At 38.9% G+C, this 24,375-nt stretch overlaps 1 protein-coding gene across 9 annotated transcripts in view; it reads right to left on the bottom strand.

Moving 5' to 3' along the window:
* Arhgap15 (Rho GTPase activating protein 15) overlaps positions 1-24,375 on the bottom strand; it is a 647,156-nt gene that overhangs the window by 69,239 nt on the left and 553,542 nt on the right. For all 9 annotated transcript variants that reach the window (XR_001783199.2, XM_006498397.4, XM_006498398.4 and 6 more), the window contains one exon: positions 3,934-4,039. Coding sequence is in view for 8 of the 9 variants with exons in the window: in XM_006498397.4 (XP_006498460.1) it covers positions 3,934-4,039 (106 nt within the window). In the remaining variant the exon portion in view is untranslated. The remainder of the gene's footprint in view (positions 1-3,933; positions 4,040-24,375) is intronic.

Below are 24,375 nucleotides of genomic sequence, written 5' to 3'. Positions count from 1 at the left end.
GAGACTCCATTGTTAGATGATTCTTCTACACAAAGATCATCATGTGTTACACACACATTAGTGACTGTACTTCTTTCTTACTTCCTTTAATTGGCCCACACCCCCAACTACTACTCACTAGTAAATAGGCCATTTTTTTCTACCCTTTTGCCATTAGCTTTATCTTTAGTTATCTGTGACATATTTTACAGAGAGCACTTGGGTCTTACTTGGTGATTCAGAAGGTGTCACAGGACCTTCCTGGTCCGAGCACTGTAACGTTAATTCACGGAGTGTTCTCTCCCCATCTCTGTTGATATGAATTGGCTCCAATTTTAAGTTCTTTGGATGAAGAATCCCCATAAGTTTTGCTTCTCTCGTCTCTGTATCCTAGAAGCATGCAGTTCTCCATTGGCACAAGCCTGAAACTGCCACACTGCATAACTCTGAAAGCTGTTTCTGATATTGTTTAGGAAGCCACCCTTCCCTCTATTTTGAGAGAGCAAACAGAGAGAGAGAGAGAGAGAGAGAGAGAGAGAGAGAGAGAGCATAGCATTTGACTCTGAGTTCAATTCAGAATGAGAATTTTGGACCCTGACACTCTTTAGCCTAAACAGTCATTAAATAAGAGCTTGCTTAGTATAATCACATCCCTACAAAGGTTCTGGTTTAGGAGACGATTTCCCTCCACCTGGTCCAGCTGTGCTGAAGCAAGCTTTCGCAGTTTAGGTAGCTTCTCTGCTTTGAGGGCAGAGATCAACTCACAGTTCTGGCAAATGTAGTTTTTCTCTGTTGATTGCTGAAGTATGGAGTTCAAGTGAAATTTGGAAAATCATATTTTCTCCCTCTCACTAAACTTTGACACACACACACATACTTTATAATAAACACTGCACATGAAGATCTACCAAATGTACCAAGAATAAGGAACAGTCTATGGATTATTTCAAACATGGATATATTAAAATTGTAGTTAAACAATCTTTATATTTAGTCCTTTCAAGCCTTGATGAGATGCTACAACTGGCTGTTTATGAAAACCTTAGAAAAATACTTAATAAGATATAATTGTATATACAAATTTTGCATAATTAAGCTTAGTTTATAAATTGGTGCTGGATGGGATATTGCCACACCACCCAAGAAATATTGGTGGCTGATAAATAACACACCTTTTCTCACCCATAATGAAAAAATCTCAAAATGTGAATGCTTTGAAGTAACACAATAATCTTATCTAAAAATCTTAATTTAAAATACCTATTTACAGATTTATTGAATTAAACAAAAGCTCCAACTATGCTAGAGAGTCCATTTAGATATCAGAAACATGCTTATTTATATAGGAACTGCATGCCTGGCCATAGAGAATCCTGATCCTAACTGCATAGTTTCTGTGTTTCTGAAGGAAGTTAGCCAATTCTTGGTATCTTTATTTTATTCATTTTTTAAAAAAATTTCTACTCTTCATCTTATTTTTCTTTCAGTTGGAAAAAAAGAGAAATAATTGAGATTAAGTAATGGATGTTCTCAAGAGCTATAAGACTGGGTATATCTTAGTATTAAATAATGTATTTTTTTATTTGCCTTTTGACTTTGTCCACTTAGAATTAGTAGGAACTATAGTTTTAAACTGCAATGTGAAAACCCCTTTCATGTTGGGTGAAAATCTTGAGAGGAAAATAGTAACATATCAGGAGTAGTTAGTCTTATTCTAGACATTCCATGAACATTGTATCATTTAATTCTCATAACTACCAGGTATGGTATATTATTTAATCTAGCTGCAGATGTCTGAGGCCATAACTGAAACAATGTGTAGACCAAGGATTTGGTTCTAAGCCTTCCTTTTCTTTTCATTTAAGAGCCAAGATCTCTCATTGTATCCTGCACTTTAACACTAAAAGGATGCTCAGAACTTTGAGGGAACAATGCACACGATGCATTAGGTCATTCTGTGTTCTCTAATGCAGTGACTACTTTGGTGAACTATGACCTAACCAGTCTTGGAGCATTATCATTAAAGGAGTAAGCTTGGTCTGTGCAGTGAAGTAGAGGCAATGCATGGGTTGAAAATAGATGCAGAATAATGTGTTCAGGGCTGTGTGCTACAGCACCACAAGCAACATACACATACGTGTGTTTGCATGTGCTTAGGAACATGTCTGAAAGGGCACATAAAACAGCATCAGCTACTTCTGCTCAGCCAGCTAAGAATGACGGGGAGCGCCGTTCACTTTTTAATGTATATTCATCACCGCTCCTTACTCATGGATTTTGTGTGCAGTTGCATGTCTTACATTCACAATTAAAAATAATTGGATGGATGAGTTGAATAATTTTTGGAAATTATTCATCCTAAAGAGTGACTCAGGCGATTAAGCAACTTTAATCTCACACAGCAAAACCCACAGTTTTGGTTCACTGTTCCGTGAGCAGGACACTGACGCTATGCATGTAGAGTGAGAGCTCAGATGTCACCGCGTGTGTCACACTGTGCCGGATTAAAGATGTCAACAGAAAGCGATGACTGTTATTTTCAGATACAACATGGCCAGAATGGGGTTTTCAGACATGCTTCTACTGTTCTTCTACCAGCTTGGCCCATCTGTGTGTGTGATGCTGTCATTTCTCATCTTGCCTAAGCAGAAACCCAAAGCGGCACCCCTGGTTTCTCCTTCCTTTCCACATCACACCACAAACAACAGCCCACCCAACCTGACCCACTTGTATGATTTCTAGATTCATCTCTCTCTAAAGTGGTGGTTCTCAATCTTCCGGATGCTGCTTGCTCTTTAATCCACTTCCTCATATTGTGGTGACCCCTCCAACCACACAATTATTTTCATTGCTACTTCGTAACTAATTCTGCTACTGTTATGAAGTATAATGTAAATATCTGTGTTTTCCAATGCTCTTAGTGGATCCCTGTGAAAGGGTCATTTGACTCCCCCCAAGGGGCCAAGAACCACCAGCTGAGAACCACCCTTCTAAAGTCATCTTCACATTGCCTAAACTAGAGATTCCAGCCAACAGTGTGCCAGCTTTCACATTTGTAGTCTCTTCTCCATTCAGGAGTCAGAGCATTATTATTTTTTTAAATTAATCATTCCATTTGTTTACATCTCAAATCATATTCTACTTCCTGGTTACCCTCTCCAGCAAAGTCCCATCCCATGATATCGTACTTCCCAGTTACCGTCCACCAACCCCCCCCCCCATGACACATCTGCCCTCCCCCTCCCTTTTGCCTGTATGAGAGTGCTCCCCCACCTATCCACACTCTCCCTCCTCACTGCTCCAGCATCCCATAGCCTCAGTTTAGCCTCTTTGGTGGGCTCCTCCTTATATTTACAATAGACCCTAGGTCTTTCTTAACCCACAAGGACCTATGTGATAAGACCTCAGTTCCTGGGCCCACCTTCCTTACTCAGTCCATGCTAGCCTTTTCTGTCTGCTTTCTGCTTTTCATGAGTATCAAGATAATTCGAGCCTCTGGATGTTTATTTTGCCATTTTCCTGGGATGCTCCTCTCCAACTGACTACATGAAAAATGCCTTTTCAAAGTGAAATTCAGAGACTGTAAGTCATGTCTGTTTGGTCATTGGATTTGGTATATGGTGGAGCTATAGTTTAACACCTGTCTGAACCATTTCATGCTTATACCATGATATTAGATAACAATGTCGATATGGCCCATAATAGGCCCTGGTAATGGCTCTAAAAGTAAGTCAGCAAACATTTTCATGTTAAAAAATAAAAGCCCTCAGAAGTTCCCTTCTTGGTTCTCTTTTCTATCCTGAGTATGTTTTCAGGCTCTGAGGGAAACTTGAGATTAGATCAAAGTAAAGATCTCCGACGGACACATTGGAGAACCATTGTCTCACAAATATCAATATTCTTCATTTAGATAACATCTATAATACAACATACTCAAAAACTCATATAACTTACTTGGTTAGATGTCTGAAGAGGATTTTCATGGTATCATGATTTGGTGGAGGGAGACGTTTTACCAGAGACCTCATAGTTTCAATTTTTTCATTGCTGTCTTGTTTTTCTGAAACAAAATTGAAAAGAAAGATGAGAAAAGGCAGAGGTTTTGCAGGCAGAAGAGAGGGTTTCTGAGGAGAATTTTGAACTGTAGCCTAACAACGAATAGTACTGATCATTAGTTTCTAGCTCACTTAAGGAGAGCTGTTTTTGTTTTGACTCTAGATTAGACCATGGTCACATCAAAACAGCAACAGTGTGACTTTGGTGCAATCTTTCTGTTGAGATTAGATATTTATTTTCCTTTCTTATATTTCCTTTTGCAAGGCGTGGGAGTGAATAATGCCTTCCAAGATGTCCATGTCCTTTAATTCTTGGAAAGAGTGTTTTGAAGGTGTGCTCACGTTAGGAACTGAATATCTGGTAGGCTGTGTAATCTCTTTGGTTCTCAGGCATTCAGAAGGATGAGAGTTAGGTAAATGACAGTGAGATCAGAGACAGGCTATCTGAAGTAGGAGACACTCGCTGTTCAAGGAGAGCTGCCCAAGGCTGGAGAAGAGAAGGATACAGCCTGTGGAGGAAACGGACATCAATACCTCATGTTTAGTGGGGCTAATGACAGATTTCTAACCTTCATGATTGTCAGAGAGAAAATTTATGTTTTTGGATACCTCATGTTTGCAGAAGGACATACAATGTGATAATTATATATGTCCTGCAGTTATTTTAGATACTCCACTGTTGCTTTGATTCTCTAGCAAATATGTTTAAAGGAGCAACATAATACATTTTAAATATTTTCCATGATTTTATCCTCATATATTTTGTTTTTAACCAATAACATAAGAGCATTCAGAATCCATCAAAAGTCAGTAAGCATAATGGTAGGTAACTTACATGTTTTAAAATAGGTAGTTGTTTAAAACTGCATATCCCATTGATTGCTTCCTTCGTTCTCTTCCTGTGCTGCATGGACAACGAATTTAGCCCCTTGGTACAAGTGGATGCACTTTGTACATCCCTTGGAATGTACAAAGAAGAGGGCCCTTCCACTGTAAAGTGGTAGGAATCTACCCCTCTTCAGCACTTCCTTCACACTGAATTTGGTGTCTCCCTTGCCAGTATGTTCTCTTTAACTTCCAACATCATTGCCTCCGAATCCCACAGAACTCTTTCTTTGCTTGACTCACGATATATGAGAAGGCAGTACATGAAATGGATACCACACAGTGCCCATTTTTCTTTTTCCTTAGTATGATAATACCACTGTGAACAGGAAGGTAGTATGTTTGGTCAAGGGGGTCCCCTTGCCAGCCCCCTCGGCTGATGGGATGGCCACGTGACTAAGTCTGGCCAATGAGAGACAAAGTTATGTGGGTTTCTTTGACTTGTGGAAATAATCCCTTGTCGTATTAAGGTCTTTGCAGATGGGTCACTAATACTAAGACCAAACAGTTCCTATTAAGATGTCCTTCCAAAAGCCTAATACGTAATCTCCTGTTAATAGATACATGGATTTTTATATAGTAGGCTAGGAAAGAGCTGGTTTAGAAGCTGGCAGGTTTCTTAATGCGATGTTGCAAAAGAAACATTTTATAAGGCATTATAAGAGAATGTCCTGCTGAAGACAGTATTTGGCTAAAGTGGAGTGAAGGCAGTCTTCCTAGTAGTACTCGGCTTGGAACCTCTACTTTTCCCTCTTAAAACCATGAAGGTGGTTAATAAATAATATAAATAATGCCTCCCACAGTGAACACTCTCAGAACTGCAGTTCTTAGAAGAGTTCCAACAGAATACTCTTGGACCACACTGCGCATACAGAAACAAAGGGGAAAAGAAAGAGAGAAAGAAAGAAAGAAAGAAAGAAAGAAAGAAAGAAAGAAAGAAAGAAGAAACAGTCCCCACATCTCTTGCTGGAGTGGTCCCTCTGTCATGTATGGTTGTGCTTCACAAAACCCCTTGTGGATATGAAATTCCACTCAATGAACTCAAGAAAGATGGTGGAGAAGTTGGTCCTAGTCACCTAGATAAAGCCTCTGGATGCCTTGCAGTTCATCTTGTATAGTCACATGCAATGATGCATAAGGCATGTCCATTGTACAAATGTCTTTCAACCTCTACATCCACTTGCATTTTCCTTTGATGCAGAGTAAATTCTATACTGGCAAATAATAGATAAAATGGAGGAGAAATGAATTAGGGAGTGAAAGCTATGTGCATGGGTTAGAATGCATGAGTCTTATTTTAAATTCTGAAATAGATCCTTAGTAGCTGTCCTGGCTAGTTTTGTGTCAACTTGAGACAAGTTAGAGTCAGCAGAGAGTAGGGAGGGTCAACTGAGAAAACACCTCCATAGTATTTGCTATGGGCAAGCCTGTATTTTCTTAATTAGTGATTGATGGGGGGGGGGGGCAGCCCATTGTGGATGGTGCCATTGCTGGCCTGGCGGCCCTGAGTTCTATAAGAAAGCAGACTGCACAAGCCATGAGGAACAAGCCAGTAAGCCGAATACCCTCAGTGCCTCTGCGTTAGCTCCTGCCTCCAGGTTCCTGCCTGGTTCAGTTCCTGCTCTGACTTTCTTAGATGATTAACTGTGATGTGAAAGCATAAATGAAATGAACACTTCCTTCTTCAGTTCCCATTCACCATTGTGTTTTATTACAGCAAAGCTAACCTTAACGAGGACGTTAGCTATGGCCATGTACACATTTCTTATTCACTTTGACTAGCATCTTAAAGGGTAGTTTTATGGAATAAGCTATGGTATTCAACATATTTTTCCTGAAGACTCATGAAACTAAGAACTAACTAACTATCTGCTTTCAGTAACCATTAAAATGTAGTTACTAAGTATGGTGTGTGTGTGTATGTGTGTGTGTGTGTGTGTGTGTGTGTGTGTGTGTGTGAGAGAGAGAGAGAGAGAGAGAGAGAGAGAGAGAGGTTGGAGGGTACTGTGAATATTGGTACTTGTGGAGTCCATCAGAGGGTATTAGGTTGCCTGGAGCAGGAGTTACAGGCAGTTTTGAGTTGACTGATTTGGTGCTGGGAAGTGAACTTAGATCCCGTGCAGGTCTATTAACCACGGTGTCATCTCGCCACTCCTAGCTACTAATTCTTGATCTGAGTTGGGGTCAGTTGTGAACATGCAGCTGCTCACCTAGCTAGGCATTAGCTAGGCTAAACACTTTGATGATGGCCTAAGAAATTGATCTGATTGGAGAGTAGTTATATATACACGGAAGTTTATAAACTATATTGTGGTTTCTGTCTATAAGAAATGTTTTACATTGAAAAGATTTCATCAGGTTCCCTTCTTTTTCTACACACACACACACACACACACACACACACACACACACACACACACACACACGCACACAGGCACGCACGCACACACGCGCGCGCGCGCACACACACACACACACACATACTCGGAGAAGTCACACACACACACACACACACACACACACACACACACACACACACACACGGAGAAGTCACACAATTGAATAGTTACATAGATATTTGCGGCTAAGTTATGCTGGACTAGAGAAGACTGAAATGAATGACACTACACTCTGAACAAAATCTTTCAAAGGGTTACAAAAAAAGCAATGTTAATGTTTTCCCATTTAAATCAACACCACATAAGCCTTTCATGGAATGTAAACAATGTAAACAGGTTTAAGTGGGGAAGCATCTGCAAACACAACTGGATACACTAAAATCGAAAGAACCTCTTTTAAGTCTGGTTTAGGGTGTGTCACATAAGGATCTGGGAGTACGATCCATAAGCCGGGAGTGGTTTCTCTGCTGAGACTCATAGCACAGCTTACTAAGAGAGCCAGAGGGCTCAAAGACACCACAAGAAGACCTACAGAGTCAACTAACCTGGGCCCATGGGGGCTCACAGACACTGAACCTCCAACAAAAGAGCATGCAGGGGCCTGATCTAGACCCCTGTACACATTTGTAGCAGATGTGCAGCTTGGTCTTCATGTGGGTCCCCTAACAACTGGAGCGGGCGCTGTCTCTGACTCCTGCCACTGAAGCCCCTTTCCCTAAGTGGACTGCCTGGTTTGGTCTCAGTGGGAGAGGACGTGCTTTGCCGGCTGGGACTAGATTTCCCTGGGGAGAAGGGGAGGAGCCAATGGGAGGAGGGATCTGTAAGGGCGGGACTTTGGAGGAGAGAAGAAAAAGCCTGCCATAGAGATGTTAAGTAAATAAGAAATAAATTTTGAGAAAAATAAAAGAGGCACTGTCAACAGTCTTCACTTGATTTGAAGGAACACACAAAGAGCACGGTTTTCAGCTATTTCTCTAATTAGCACGTGAAGTGCTCAAAATTTGAGGAGACTGTGGTGAGTGTCGTGGACTTTTTCTTTTTAACATTAAGATAGGAGAAAGTAAAGGAACATTTCCTACACGGAGGGCTGAAGACCACTTAGCTGAACTGTATGCTAAGAGTACAAACCCTCTTCGGAAATAATGGGCTGTACGTTTCTCCTTTGTCTGCACCGAATTCTGCTTTCGATCTGGAACCGCTGGGTTTTAGAGCTACTCCGTGTTCTTATCTTCATGATTTAAGTCCCTCCTATTCAACTAGTGCTTCCAGTCTCAGAACTGGGAACCTTCTCCCACTGCACAGAAGACATTTCCTCACTGGTTTTCGCCATCCAACAGAGATTCTAAATAAATCTCTGTCATCTCTTGATCTGCTGTCCCTCTCCTTCTTTTTTTTTTTTTTTAAATGCAGTTTTGTCTTTGGTTTTTGTTTTTTTTTGTTTGTTTGTTTGTTTAAGATTTATTTATTTATTACATGTAAGTACACTGTAGCTATCCTCAGATACTCCAGAAGAGGGAGTCAGATCTCATTACGGATGGTTGTAAGCCACCATGTGGTTGCTGGGATTTGAACTTGGGACCTTCGGAAGAGCAGTCGGGTGCTCTTACCCACTGAGCCATCTCACCAGCCCCCGTCCCTCTCCTTCTTAAACCCCAACAAACTAGAGTTGTAAACCAACTTCTTCAAATAAAATTCTATGCTACTCAGAGAAGTAATATCTCTTTTACGATGTGAAATAGACTTTAATGCTATGATAAGAATGCGGCTTTATATTCACCCTATTAGTGGTTGTTAGGGCACATTTTTGTTCAAAATGTGGTTTATCTTGCATTTATCTGCAAGAACTGTCACTACTAAAACACATTTACAACCAAATTCTTTATAGAAAAGAGATAAGATAAGGTTATATGGTGATGGGAAGAGTTTGGCTTGGTGAACAACCATGGGCTGGATGACCTCTAGTCAGTTTTCTGGCCTTATTATCCATGGTTTTATTTTTCTTAACTTATTTATAAGTGTGTATTAAGTCACATTTCAAAATACATTCTGTTATGTTATAGAGGTCCATGGACAGAAATGTCTTGATTCTTCCAGTACACAATGCCAGAAGTCTTATTTATCTGATTGTCTATAGTTCTTAAAAGATAGCTGCATCACTGTAGGTTAAAGAGGTCACTGTACACAGCCTTTCTTCCAAAGTGTACTCTGGAATGTTAACATATCTTGTACGAAAGCAAGGTTCCCACTGTATGGCAGGCTGTCCTGAGAATATGATGATTTTTCTAGTTTTAATTGAGTTATGCACTTTTTCTTTTTTTGCCATGGCCATTTTAGAATGTACTGAGAGGCTGTCCTTGTCTATAGTAATGGGTATCATTGGGTAACATCCCTTCTGTATCAGAGTATCCTATTTGTGGATACTGGGTATCCTATTGTAAATGCTACAGATCATTTACAATCCACTTTTCAACTACGAAGTTAGCTTGAGGATGGAAAATTACCCATGCTGTAACAATTGCTTGTTTGATATTTAAAATAATGTACATTTACATTAGAAAGAGACACGTTAGAGGGAGTTTTAAAGCTCACATACTTCAAACTCATGCTATAAATAAGAAAAGTGGTTTGTCCCTGAGGACATTGACAGAAGTGCTTAGAATTTCTCCTTTGCTTTGGGGTGATAGGTAAATTGCTTAAACTGGAAGCTTCTTAGTATTTATTTTAAAACATTAACAAAAATTTATGGACCCTGGGACTTTTATTGAACCATGTGTTTTACACATTTGCATATATTAATTGCTCACTGAGTTATCTTCCTGTGGACACAAGTTTTTAGATTTTATCAGCTATGACCCAGAGGTGCTCACCCATCAATATTGTTTCTAAAAATTATTTTTCCTTATATGTTATCCTTTAGTAATTTCTTTAAAAACAGAAAGAAGTTACAGACTATGACAGATCTGTTGGTCAGCTATCAAAGCTTCTTTGTTTAAAATTCATAAATAGAGTTTGGATGGGCAGAAGCCCAGTGCATCAGAAACAAGGCATATGGGGGGGGGGGTCCTAAAATTGATCTGCAGTTGACAACTTTCACTTTAGGGAGATTTCATGCTCCTTACAGAGCCCTCTAGATTCCAGAAAAACAAGCTCTTACAGTTAATTAAAAGGGAAACACATTCTCAATGTCTGTAGACACCCGGCAAGTTTAGTTTGAAGTACCAATAAGCTGTGTTAAACAGTTCAACACAAATGGAATCCATGTTACATGTAGGATTGTTTCCTTCTTTAGTGGTGGTGGTGGGGCTCCTAAAACTAGATTTGGTCACCTGATTTCCACAGACAACTTTTTACTCTTTCACCTGGGAAATGCCAGTGCTTGCCCATTTTTAAACAATGGCAACAACTCTTCATAGTCAGTCAATGTTAATATGGAGACTACTCTAGCCAGTGCATTGCCAAGGGCCCATGGAGTCTTCTCATGGGAAAAGCTGCTTAGTGGCTGTTTTCTAGAGGCCATTTCTGGTCCAGATGCAGGAGGAAGTAATCAATTAGAGTGATGTCAAGCAACACTGGTCAGGTAGTTACAAACATTGAAAACACAACTTTTTCTTACTTAAATATAAAAAATGGCATTTCTGGGGTCTATGGGGTGCTTCAGGGAGCACCAAATATCACGGAAGTGAAAAATCAGCATGCAATTAGAAACATTGCTAATGAACATCTTAACTTCCTCATCTGTCCTTTTATTTCTCTCTTCAGCAGTCGAGTCAGAAACTGTTAAGTATATTTATCATTTAAATAATTTATGGTTGATTAAACATATATGTATACATATAAATAAAGGAAGCGATACTTAGCAGGGCGAGTGTGGCCCATGCCTAAAACAAATCTACTCTGTCTTTGTCAAGTTTTTGATCTAGAGAGCTGACAAAACATAAAATATATCATGACAGAGGTTTAAATATAAGACATATAACACAGGCACCAATGAAGTTTCTATCTTTCTTCTTACGCAAGGGATCATCCAAGACACCTTTGAAGTAAAAAAAAAGCTTCTGAGGAGTTGATTTGCTTGGCCAAAACATTCAAAGTAATTCAGAATTTCACAAATCAATGAGATGAAATTTCATTTAATTTATTTTGGAAGGTCTTCAGAATTATCACGATTAATTACTTTTATGTGTCCTTAAATACATTCAGAGAAAGTGAAAATATTGTCTTTTCTTGTTACTACAATTGTATTTTGTTTGTTTGGTTTTTTTTCTGGGACTTCTGGTATCCTGACCTCACATGGAGAGGAAGTTTGGAAAACATTGACTTTTAAGACTGTAAGAAAACTTTAAAAGGGAATTATTATTTGGGGCAACCAATTTTAGGATGATTATATTTCCTCAAATTCAGCAACCTAAAACTGGTACACATGCGTGTGTGCATGCATACATGCATGTATGTGAAGGCCAGAAATCAATGTCTCGTATCATAGGGTGCTCATCACTGTTTTGAGACAAGGTCTCTCCCTGATCTGAAGCTTGCCAGTGTGGGTAAGCTGGCTGAGTAGTGGACCCCTGATATCCATCTCTACCTCTCAAGTGTTTGAAGTGTGTAAGCTTGGCCTTTCACTTTGTGTGCCTAGTATGGGACCCACATCCTTGCACTTCACCTAGTAAGCTGGATCTTAAACCAAACTTGCTTTCCTCTTTTTGCAGCAAGGCCTCTGTTTATCTGGATTGAAGAGGGGAGTGCTGTCTGACACTCCATCAGCAGGTTTTATAGGCAGAGCAGAATTCTACTGTCCTTTCTTGAGTTTTTGTCATCAAAGTAATGTGGGAGTATCATGGTAGCCAAACACATTTCTGTAACTTATGAATGACACAAATTTATTCTTAGGTGGTAATCTGTCCTGAGGAAAAACAGCTCACTAGTTTATTTCTTTGGAATTGAGTTCTGTGGAATTTTTCTTTAAATTGTGTTTATTTATGCATATCTGGTTTTATAAGTATTTTTAAAAGTCTTACCATTGTGAGTCATTTGACATGTTTCTCATTGTAAACCAGTAATAGATTCCAAATACTTAAGCAGCTTCATATTAATTATCTTTGTACATTTTCACGAGAGTAGAAATACTACTTTTTTAATTTTTCACACAAGTTTCCTAACATTCTGGTTCTTTCTATTGGTGGACGGATTAAATTTATATGAGGTTTGCAATCTCACATGAGAACAATGGTCTGTACCTGACAATTAAAGAAAACATAATCTAAGAAAATACCTTTCTCTGTTTTGAGTTGAAAGATGATTTTTTAAGAAGGTCATAGTACATTTTATCTAGAGCACTTGTGAGACACCAAAGGCCTCTGAAGTTGAGAGAGTGTTTCATATGGACGCTCCCTTGTCAGTTTTTCGACCTGGACAAAATAGCAACACACAGAGCAGGGGACAGTCCTCAATTAAACAAACAGCAAAATCCTTTAAGAAATGGCTTACAGGACCATTTTATGATTCAGCTTCCTCCTCCCCTCCAAATTGGACAATTGTGAAATAGGAAAAACAGGCAACACGTGGCAACTTTAGTCAGCATTTCTGAGCTGGGGATGATAAACACCTCTGCCTGGCCCCAGCATTTATCAGGACTGAGATATTATTACCACACAGAGTCACAGCATGGTTACTGTTATCATCAGAAAAAAGCGCCAGCTAATCTTAATGGTTTGTAAAGCCGTTACCTGCACTGGTCTGACATTTATCATGATCATTTTACCACATGGGTCCTACATAGCAAAGGTCCTTTATCTGGAAGGGACATCACTATGAATTATTATTTGCAGCTAGGTAGAAAATTGTATGTTGTAGATACCTTTTCTCATTATAAATCACACAGTCACATCCCACCATTTCACCCAGAAAGCTGCTGAGCCCGGAGTTTTCGCCATAGCTTGCTTTTCTTTCCTCTTCTGTCTCTTTATAGTTTCTCAAAACAAAACAAAACAAAACAAAACAAAACAAAAAAAAACAACAAAAAACCCAAACAAACAAACAAACCACGACCCCTCTTTTTATTAAAATCTTAAACATAATTTTTATGGTAACATGTGTGTAGTAACCATGCATCTTGATTCAGTTAATAATCACAGAAATTTCTGGAACATTATGTAAAAAAACAAAACAAAACTACACAAAACTACACAGATATTTTAGGTGTGTAGTACTTTCATGTGACAGGTAGTAATCTGCCGCTTGTTTTAAACGCTCCGTCTCTCTCAGAACTGGCCAGATCATCCTCTGTTCTGAACTTTATCAATAGAATGCTTATTGATAGACCAGACAAAACTTCATAGACTCTGTTTGAAATGAACGTCTGATGACATACCGTGTCCCAGGTTCTTTGATTGAAAATGGGTTCTCACAAGGGATAAAATAGTTTCATTTGGGTAGTTTGGAACCTTGAAAGACTCTGTCTGGTTTAGGAGGTTAGACTGCAGTTGAAGACTCTTCTAAACATTTTGTTGAGAAAGATGCTTAGATTTCATCTCAAACTACCAATGTCCTAATGAAATGCATGGACACAGAATGTGGAAGAAATTAGACATAAAAGGTCTGATGCTTTTGAACCGCAGGACTGAATCAGTAAAGTAATGACATTAATCTAACAATGGAAAACTTCAGTGCACACACAGCCCAAGTTGTTTACCATGGGGAAAAACAAACAAATCCTCTCTTTTAAAAAGATTGAGGCAACTAATCTTCTGAAAGAGATATTTATATATTTCCTTCTTTCTCAAGTGTCCCATTAGGAGTAAACAAGCCAGAAATTCTGCACTTTTATAATGAAGAGGGAGGAGCCTTCTTTGCCATTTTGCATTTAGGAAGACATGTGCAAGAAGAATGTGACAATTTAAGCAAATCAAGATTGTTTCAAATGGATCACAAACGGGACTTGGTGGGGTATTTTATACTAGCATGTGAAGCAAGCAGTAAATTTGAAGGGAGCATTTTCTCAATGGTCTAGTTCTGATGTGTTTCCCCATTTCTTTGTGTGTTTAAAAGAGGTTTGGATATGGTGTTTAATATTGCTATGGCTTCTTTTGCAAATGATTTCTGGAGAAATATTCACACATGAAGGAAAGCTGGTGTACCTTACTGCTGACAGCAGCTGGTGGCTACAAATGAACTACCCAGATTCTGAGTCTGGGTTGAGCAAAAAAAAAAATAAAATAAAATAAAATAAATAAAAAAATAAAAAAAAATAAACACATATCATCCCAATGGAAAAAACTGTCATTTTAATTTTATTATTTTTATTTATTAGTTATTCTAAATGTGTGTCCTCATCAACAGTAGAGCCCTCTCCCTTTGAAGAAGCTTAATCTTCATTTTTAAAGACTGAAACAATAGTGACTTCACTGGAGGGCATCATTTTTAGGAACCTGCATCACTTTGCTTGCATTGTCACTCTGCTCCCTGGTCCTGGAATCAAATAGATATTATTTCATATTTCCTCCAGAGTAGTCCGTTTCTGTTTCCGAGACCAGCTGAGACATATACTTTGCTGAATTTGAGGTCCAGGCGAGGCAGCCATTTGTGAAGCCAACCTGTACTTCGGTTGCTCACAAACAGCTGCCCACAGTTTGGTTCAGTCTTCTAAAATTTCATTGTAAAATGATGGCCTAATACTCCACAACGTATTGTCTTGCAACTTAATGAAAGACTAGGAGGCAACCAACATTCTCCCCTTTATTCCTTTATATGTCAGGATGGTGCTTTTGTTTGAATTTACCACCATCTTGCAGTTGGAACCCCCCCCCCTTCACCCCCGCAACCTGGGAGCGTTTACAATAATTAGTGAGGGGCTTTGCTGCTTGGAATCTCCCCCCTTTTTGGGGAGCTGGGTGAATTGTTGAGTGCTAATGAAAGTCAGAGACTTGTAGCAGTGGTGGAGCCAGGCACCGCTCCGCAGACTGTGAGCTTCCCACTGTGCGGCAGTGCACGCTTCCCGCTGTTATGTTTACCATAGTTTTAATGTCTGTAAAAAAAATTCCTGATGCAACCGAATTATGCTGTGCCCTTTTGTTTATACAAAGCTACCCTTCCTGGCCACTCGCTGCCCCCGTTTTAACAGATCTGTTTTAACAGATTCTGGTTGTGGCTGCCCCTGTCTATATCAGAAAGTGCCCTCCTTAGTTTTGTGGTCATCTTACCACTTCAGTTCTAACAAGAGCCCAGTTGATTTGTAGCCTGCCTTGCGAAGTCTATACAGAAGTTTTGGAGGAACACACACACAGAGCCCGCCCGCTTTTGAGGCACCTAGTACAGCTATCTTCCTCTTCGCTGTGCTGAAATTTTATCCTAGGTAGTGCTTAAGCATCAAACTAAGTCATGTGCTGTGGGCAATTGTAACTTAAGATGCAAAGGATTTTGGTGAAATGCTCTGTGTCTTTAAAGACTCCTCTCAAAAGCACCCAGACTCAGTGGAAACTAAGTAATGTGCTTTAAGATGAAAAATCAGAGACCTCTGGAGTTGCCCTTGCCTTAAAAAAGAAAAAAAAAAAAAAAAAAAAAGAAAGAAAGAAAAAAAAACCCAAAAACCAAAACAACAACAACAACAAAAACCCAAACCGGTTATCTCAGAGATGGCCATTCCCTTTTATTGTAAATCGAATTCACCAAGTGTGATGTACAAGGAAGTTTTTAATGAGGATTCATATAACTTTTTCTATCCGTTCATTCCCAAGACTCAAAAGAAGGATGCACCCCTTCCCATTAGATAGTGGGGGTGTGGAATTCATAGCAAAAAAAAAAAAAAAAAAAAAAAAAAAAGCACTGAAGAAAGTTTGACTTTAATGTATCAAACTCCAGGTGCCAGAGTTTGAGGGAAATAACCAATAATAGCCATTTTTAACATATTTGATGGGACTGATTATGCAATGTGCAACTCTAAATGGCTTATAGCACATTGTAGCATGGTTCCATCCCATTGGCTACAGTGGGGTGCAGGCAGATGGATGACAGTGACAGGGAGTGAAGTGCTTTTGCTTAGCCGTGCGTTAAGATGCCATCCAGAAGCTCTGTGCACTGCAGACACTTCATTAGGATGCCAGGATAATGGTAAACTACCACTCAGAGTGACACCCCATTTCCCGCTTACTGAGCGCTCCAACCTCGGCAGATGTCAACAATCTCGCAGAGCTGCGGAGCAGACCTAACTTTCCAGCCACTTTGACTCCAATTTTTCCCTTCTAACAGGGCCATACATTATGTGCAATATGTAACGGCAAACACCTCACCGACAACAAAACCTGTCCAGTTCATTAGCGCTGAATGCTGCCCGGAGTCTTCGCTCTCTGAGAGGAGGGGCTTAGCTGGGGTGAGCATGGGTCCATTTGCTACCTCACCTCCAAAATTCTTGGAGTAATCCAATTTGCTGCTGCTGGACTCAGTGTTAACTGTGTGGTGAGCTCTGATTATAAATGGTTACTTTTTTGATCAGGAGAGAGGTGACTGTTTCTTTTGATTGTCCCCATTCCAATGGAGTGTGGTTTTAGAATTCTTTTGTTAAAAATTTAGACTCACTTTCAGTATGGTTCTTACTTGTCTGCCAAGAAAAGGCGGAGTGAAGCATCTGGGTGGTATTTCCTCTGCAATGTATAACTTGAGGCCATTCACACACCTCCTTTCCAGGGATCCAAGCCAAGAGGAACTTTTTTCCTATGATGTAAATCCTACTTTTTTTAAAAAAATATATACATATAAAGAACTAAGGTGTGTTTTAGATGAGTGAAAGAAAAAAAAATCTCCCCAAAGGGAAAATAAGTCTGAAAGCCATCATTATAATTAAGTGACAGATTCACACTTTGTGATCTAAAGTATCCCCTTAGAAGCTCAAAGGGGCCAACACAGGGCTAAAATGGCTACAGTGTACCATGCTCACTCACAAGGGGTCATCCCTTCTAGGTAAAGGCTCAGTGTAAAGGAGAAGCACAGGCCACGGCTGAGAATCTGAATGTCAACTTTCATTGTGATACACCCGGTGAGGAACTGACACAAAGGGTGACTTTTGGTTTGAAATGGCACCTGGCTGGCACACCTAAACCTCCTCTTGGGACTTGCCACTGAAGATGCTCAGAAACAAACTTGGCCTCTCTAAGTAAGTCAAACAGAGACTGACAGTCAGTACAGTAATAGAATTTAAGACCACTTTATGGGAAGACATTCGAGGTCTGGGAAGTGTTGGTGTTGGGACCAGCTGGGTCTCTGACTGGTTCAGTAAAGAGTCCACCATCCAGAATGCAAGCAGAAGCTTCCCAACTTCCTTCAACTGTCTTATTATAGACCTAACACTTCAGAAGTATGCTAATTAGAAGGATTATTTATGTAATCCCTTCCTCATTCAGGTAACAGTTGTTAATTTTTTTTTCTCTTGTCCCCTTCATATCTACTGCTTTCCCTTTGGACTACAGAACAGGTTTTTGGTTTACCTGGGGTAATTCAGAGATAGCAATGTCCATGAAATACTCAAGACACTTTAGGAGGAAGATGGAGAGGTTACACCTTGTTAATGGCACACACTACCACAGTTATTGTCCCTCACAAGATGCATAGGGTGGAAACTGGGTGGAGACTCACAAAATACTGCTAGTTATCTATTCTTGGAATTCAAAGATGCAAGCACTTCACCTTTTAGAGTGCCAGACCATCATGGGCATAGTGGGACCTTTTGAGAATTGTAAGAACCGGACTATTGCTTGAATCACCAGGACAAAGTCCAAGACTGGAATAGAAGCAAAAGGTTAAAGGAAACATACATTAAGTGCAGGGTCCACTTATGCCTTTCAAGACGAACCTAAAGTCTTCAGCACATAACAAAACAAAACAAAACAAAACAAAACAAAACAAAACAGTAGTTCAGATAAAAGGAGAGTGTCCAGAGAAGCTTGTCAGTATTAAAAGTGACAGGTTCCAACACAGTAAATTCATAAATATGCTATTTATGAATATTGAGAAATATTTTGGTAAAACTTTTAAATGATGAATGTAAAGCATTTTCTTACAACACTACTGAACTCAAAACAGGACTAAATAAGTAAATTCATACACTTTCCTAAGACTTTTCTCACCAAATCCAGCAAAACAAAAGAAAACGAAACACCAAAGCAATATCTAATGAGTTTAGAGGGAAAATTTTGAGTACGCAAAATTATCTACATACTCCAATATGCCATTTGTTTGCTAAGTCATGAGAAGGACATTCTCATCTATGCAAGGTGGATTATAAATAGCACATCTTTCTTTAAAGTAAGCTTGAAACTTATTTGTCTGCCCATGGAAGGATCTAAATTTATAACTCAAGAATAGCGACCTTACAGGGGAAACTAAGCATCTACTTAGCTCAGATCCCAAACCCAGGGCACCATTTGCATTGCCGCTCTTTGGCTTCTGTTTTGCTCCTGGTGTCAGAAATGGCTGGCAGTGTCTGCAAAATAATTGAGGTGAAGGTGTGGAAGATGGGCAGCCATCTTTCAAAACAAGGACCAGTGCTGTTCATTCTGGAGTTTAGTAACAAACCTCTACTGAGACATTGTACTGGAAAGAGACTGCATCTACTTTCTCTTCCTCTGGTCAAACAAAGCTGTCCAGAGAGGGCAGCTGACACCCGTTGCTAAGAATTCCTAGTAAGTATGTATTCCTATAACAACTGTCTTGAAGAAATGTAGTGAAAGAGTAGTTAAAGTAAGGAAGATGAAAAGATGAAGAAACAGTGGACATTATATGGAATTCACACAAGTGTAGTGTGAATAGGTCAGAAAGAATTATCTCTAAATCAGCATAAAATTTGAAGTCATTTTTATACTATCTCTGTTTTAAGTAGACTTTAAGCTAATTTTAATTGCCTTTTACAATCTGTAAAAAAATCAATTTAATAGGAGTTTGTGCAATAGTTTCGGCACAATATAATTATAGCTCATCCAAACAAGTAAGTAGAAAGCTTGGTAAGAAATATACCCATATATTAGTTGGGATAAATAATATGTATTTCTAAATTTTCCAAGTTTTTCCCTATTTTTATGGCAGTATGGGTTTATGACAATAAAATTAAGGCTCGATGTTTATAATATGGAATCTTTGATTAGCTGATTTTGCAGAAAACTAAACTCTTTACACAGGTCAAACCAGTTTTAGAAGAAACACATGCCTTTTCCCTAAGACGTCCCTTTAGGTATTGGTGGTGCTGTTGACCTTTCGGTGACTGTGTTCCAGAATCCAGGAGAATGTGTTTATATTGTTCTTTATTCTTATCTCCTGGTTGAATATATCAGGTGGAGAGTCTTTTGTTGAGCAAGTGCAGAAAGCAGGAAACCCAGATGACTATATGTTTGCAATCTGAAGGAGCAAGGACCCTGTGCTGTGTTGTGCAGATTTATATTCTAATTTCTAGTTCTTCCTTGATCATATCAATTTTAAGGGTGTTCTATTGTCTGCTGGACTGCATCTTAGAATAGTGGAATATGAAACATACAAGCCATGTACACACAACACCACTGAGCAGAAGCAAAGCTGTTGGTATATTGCCAAGTTGGAAAAAAAAATAGGCAGCTGCTTTCTTGTTCACAAGCACACAATTCACCACAATCCAGCCTTGATTTCTCTTCTCTTTGGAAAACATACCTATTAAGGTTCCTTTTATTTGTAAAATTAAAAATGAGGTAGTTATTCAACTAATGTACATACTTAAACCTCAATTTGCCTCAGTTTTCTGAACACTATAGATGCCCAATTAGTATTCGCTGATCAAATTAGCCAGGTAATTTATTGACTTCGTTGTTTGATCTCGCACACAAGTCGTGAACAGAGAAATGCTTTAGTAACCAGTAGCCAGCTCTTATGCACATTAAGCAGAGATACCAGGATCTGAAAGCCAAATCTTCCAATGGAGAAGTTGTTGAATGAGTGATAAATATTTGATTAAATGTTGGTCAAAATTGATGTTTATTTTTCATGGGGCATAAGTTTGCTGGGCTAGGGCCCCACTATAGTTGAAATGCTTAAGGGAGCCCCCTGTTGGTTAACCATAGAAATACCGGTCTTCAATGGCCATGTGGCTAAAAGTGATTTGAAACAGAAGCAACACAAGACTCCACATTTGATTAACATAAGTTCCTAAGAACTTTTCCGTTTTTCAAAAAAACCTTAAAGTTTTTTTTTTTGTGTTAAAGTGTATAAAAAGACAATACCAATTTCTAACAAGTAGCTATAAATGTAAGCAATTCAGATATGTTCTAAGCAGAAGTGAACCACGTGGTAAGTTGGTACATATGACAATAGGAGGTTTTAAAACCAGCAAAGGGATCACTGCCGTGACATTTTGCAAAGGCTCTTCTCCTAAAGCCAATTTTTGGCTGAATTAAGAAAGAAAATAAAAATTATGGGTTTTTTTTTTTTTTTTTTTTTTTTTTAGATACTCCAGCCACAGCCCTCTTCCCTGCTAGATATATTCCAGGACTTCAGAAAGAAAAAAAAATGGTAAAGGGATGCAAATGTTTTCCCTTTCCAGCAACATATTTTTCAGAAAAAGTAAACACAGGTTCCTTAGGGAGATTCAACGTGAAGGCTGTTTATTCCATCATTTGAATAGGACGAGACCTGGCCTTTGACTTGAACCACTACCAAATTTCAGACTGTGAGGAAATTGTTCTACATTTCCTGACAAATTGAGTTAAGCAGACATTAAGTGGGCTTTAAGAAAACAAATGGCCATCTTTATCACAGGTGGACACTGATGGCTTAATGGGGCCTGGGCTGATTGTATCACTTCTAATGGCTTGCCGGGAAGCATTAGGGTTTTTGCATAAAGAACTGGCATTGCGAAGCCAGCTAACACAGACCTGTCAAGCGCTCTGTATCCCTTTGTGCACGGAAGCAGATGTTTGTATGTATACTATGAACTGGCATTAGAGCAAGCGACAGATGCCTGTCTGAATGCCAGGTCTGTGAATCTTTACAGCAGGAGCATGTTCTGAGGAGGTGCAGCCCTGCCCTCCGTCATAGGTAATTCCCAGCGGGACTTGCTAAATCCCGGCTCCATTTTCATTATTTGGCTTTCTGAGCAACTGGATGAATGTGTCTATCCTGAAAATGCAAGATGAGAGCCCTACCGAATTCTTGCAGATTTGCAAATAGCTCAGCTGTGTTTTGAACTTGGACTTTGCAGGCAGAGCTTTTGCACTGCAATCGCAACCGACTTACTCAGAGGAGCCGGTGGCATTACAGCTCTCTAATTAAAACTTACTTCAGTGTTTCTCTGCCAGGCTCCCCCCCCCCCCCCTGTATCTCGCTAGATGCCCACCCCAGCTCTCAAGGAAATGCGATTTGAGTTCAGAGGTTTTTCTATTCTGTAACGTTCAAAACTTACACTCTGGTTGTCTGTCAACAATAGAAACAGGTAGCATGCCGTCCGTTAAACAAACACAGTGCCCCCCTCACTTTTATTTGACATTTTATTTGGCTGTGACAAATGAGCAGCAGTTGGATTATAACATAATTTGTCTTGTCTTTATTACCAGCACAAAGGACACCATTCATTAATTATTCTGCCGTTGCAGCTTAACACTGACTGGAAAGGTCCCTCTTCGGACAGATGGCGGGGCCGATGTTATTTATATCAATCAGCCAAAATCCTCAACAAGGATTACTGTTCCTGAGACTACAATGATTTATTTCTTTTTACCTCACCCTCCCTCAACCCCTTCTGCTTTCAGAAATTTCTCTATAAAAACGAAATTTGATGGGAATCTTAAAGCAAAGCCATATTTAACCTGTTAGCTTGCAAAACAACATGCATGCTACATCAGTTTAACTGCGTGACATTAGCTGCATATTTTTAAAACTGCTTGAGGTTTTTGATCTTTCATTCCACAGTAAAAGATTAAGGGAAGGTCTCAGGGCAGCAAGTTCAGAAGTTTGCCTCTTGTGTGACACTGTATTGCAGTGGCCCATGGGACCCTACAGCCCTAATAAGGATATTGAGCTGTCAAGACTTTTTTTTTTTTTTTTTTTTTTTTTTTTTTGTCTCTGTTGAGATGAGATGATGCATTCCATCTCTGCCCATCCAGACCGTGCAGACTTTCTAAAAGATCAGCTGAGGTTTTCGGGCAATAAAAAATAATAACTAAAACAAGCAAAAAGGCAGGAAAACTGTTATCATGTTTGAACTGGGATCAAGCAGAAGAAAGGGAAGGGTACCCTTTGATTTCTCTTCAGTGGACACCTTTGTTTAGCATCCAGAGGTGGTAGCTGGGAAGGGAGAGAGTGGTTTACTTTGCTTATTTGGGCTTGATAATGGTTCTGCCTAATAGGTCACCCATTAATAAAAGGCCAGACTGAATGCCGAGGTGCAATGTTCTTCTACTCATTTTCCAATAGTGTTTCTGAGATGTGAGTGCTTCTGAAAGTCTTCTGAGAGGTACATGAGTGCAAGAGCATAAGGACGGTGGAAGCTGACCCACAGGAAGTTCTTTTCAAAGTTCTTGATGAATACAATAAAGAAAATAATGCCAAAAGTTTTTTTCTTTTTTTTTCTTTTTTGTCTTCAGAAATTATTGGTATAACCTTGCTCTCCGGATTAGTTTGCAAATATTAAAAGTCCCATCAAGACAAATATCAGCAACATGCAAATACCCTTGCAGGTTGTGATTAAGATTTTAAATGTATCCTTTTGCTTTTAGTTAATGAAAAACAAAGTCTTAGAGGATCTAAGTTGTAATTTATTAAACATGAAAGGCTCCTTGATGAAATATAGAAATGAGATATATTTTGCATTTCAAAGATTTAAGCTGACAACTTACTTGCATGCAAATAAGAGCAAGATTTGTAAAAATATTTGAAAAGAAATTATTCCTGAATGTACTTATTACAATAATGTGGCATGTAGATAAGAGAAACACACAGCATTAAAAGACATTCATTTCTCCAAAGTCTTAAAATTAGCTTCTTCCTGCCATTGTGTATTAATGTTCTTCTTCAGGAATGCAGCATATTAAAGAACTGAACAGAATTAGTAATAAATTTGTTAATTACAAATTTAAGCAACACAACTGTGTTGTTTTCCCAATATGTTTTTTTCAAAAGCAGAATTGCTAATGCATTTTAATCATTTATGTATAAACATTTGAGGATAAAATATTCTGAAGTTTATCAATTTCAAGAGCTGTTTATTTGCTAGCAAAATAGGCCATGTTATACAACATATATCTTATCATTTCTGCTCATTAAATCCCCATTTGCTGAATGCAAATTTCCCTGGTCTAAGTGCTCTTGCACCTCAATTTAAATGAATAATAGGATTGACTCTATTAAAATCAGTTTAAGGTTGCCATGGGTGACATATCAGTAGGGTTAAAATGAGAAACAGAGGTCATGGAATCAGTCCTTACAACCTGTTTTTTATCATAATGAAGCATATGTGAAACTAGACGAAGGCTTAAATAACAATATGTCACTTAGGCAGTACTTAGTTTGTAGGTCTTCTTAAAAAAATCTTTAAAAGAAAATCACAGCATATTTCCAAATAAAATAAATATAAGAAATTGCACTGCCATCCATAAACCCAGAAATGTATTCAGTTGCTGTTGCATTGAAAATGAAGAACTAAGTTTTTACATTGTTATCCTACACTGACAGATTATAGATTTATAGAAATAATAGAACTGCCCCCATAAGGAGAAGTAGCTATTATTGTAGCAATCTCCCCTTACAGAGATCCAGCTAGGTGCTATTATCAAATTGACATAGCATGTTGGAAGGACATTTAAACCCTTTACTTGAGAAAATTTTTTGCCCCGCCCCAACTGATGAGGTTTAGGGAATTATTCACAGAGTAATCAGCAAATACGACAATACCAGGATAGAGTTGGGTAGGAATTCAGAGTTGCATATGGATCGCATAAGTTCAGGTCCTGGAGAGAGAACGAGGAAGTGTCTGGGCATGCTGGGGTATACAAATATATGCATGTACATGCACATAAATACATACACAAATATGTAGGTTCATATGCATACATATAAGC

The sequence above is a fragment of the Mus musculus genome, chromosome 2 (genome assembly GCF_000001635.26).
Source record: "Mus musculus strain C57BL/6J chromosome 2, GRCm38.p6 C57BL/6J".
NCBI lineage: Eukaryota > Metazoa > Chordata > Mammalia > Rodentia > Muridae > Mus > Mus musculus.
Note: the sequence above shows the minus strand (reverse complement) of the source record. Positions and strands in the feature narration are given on the sequence as shown.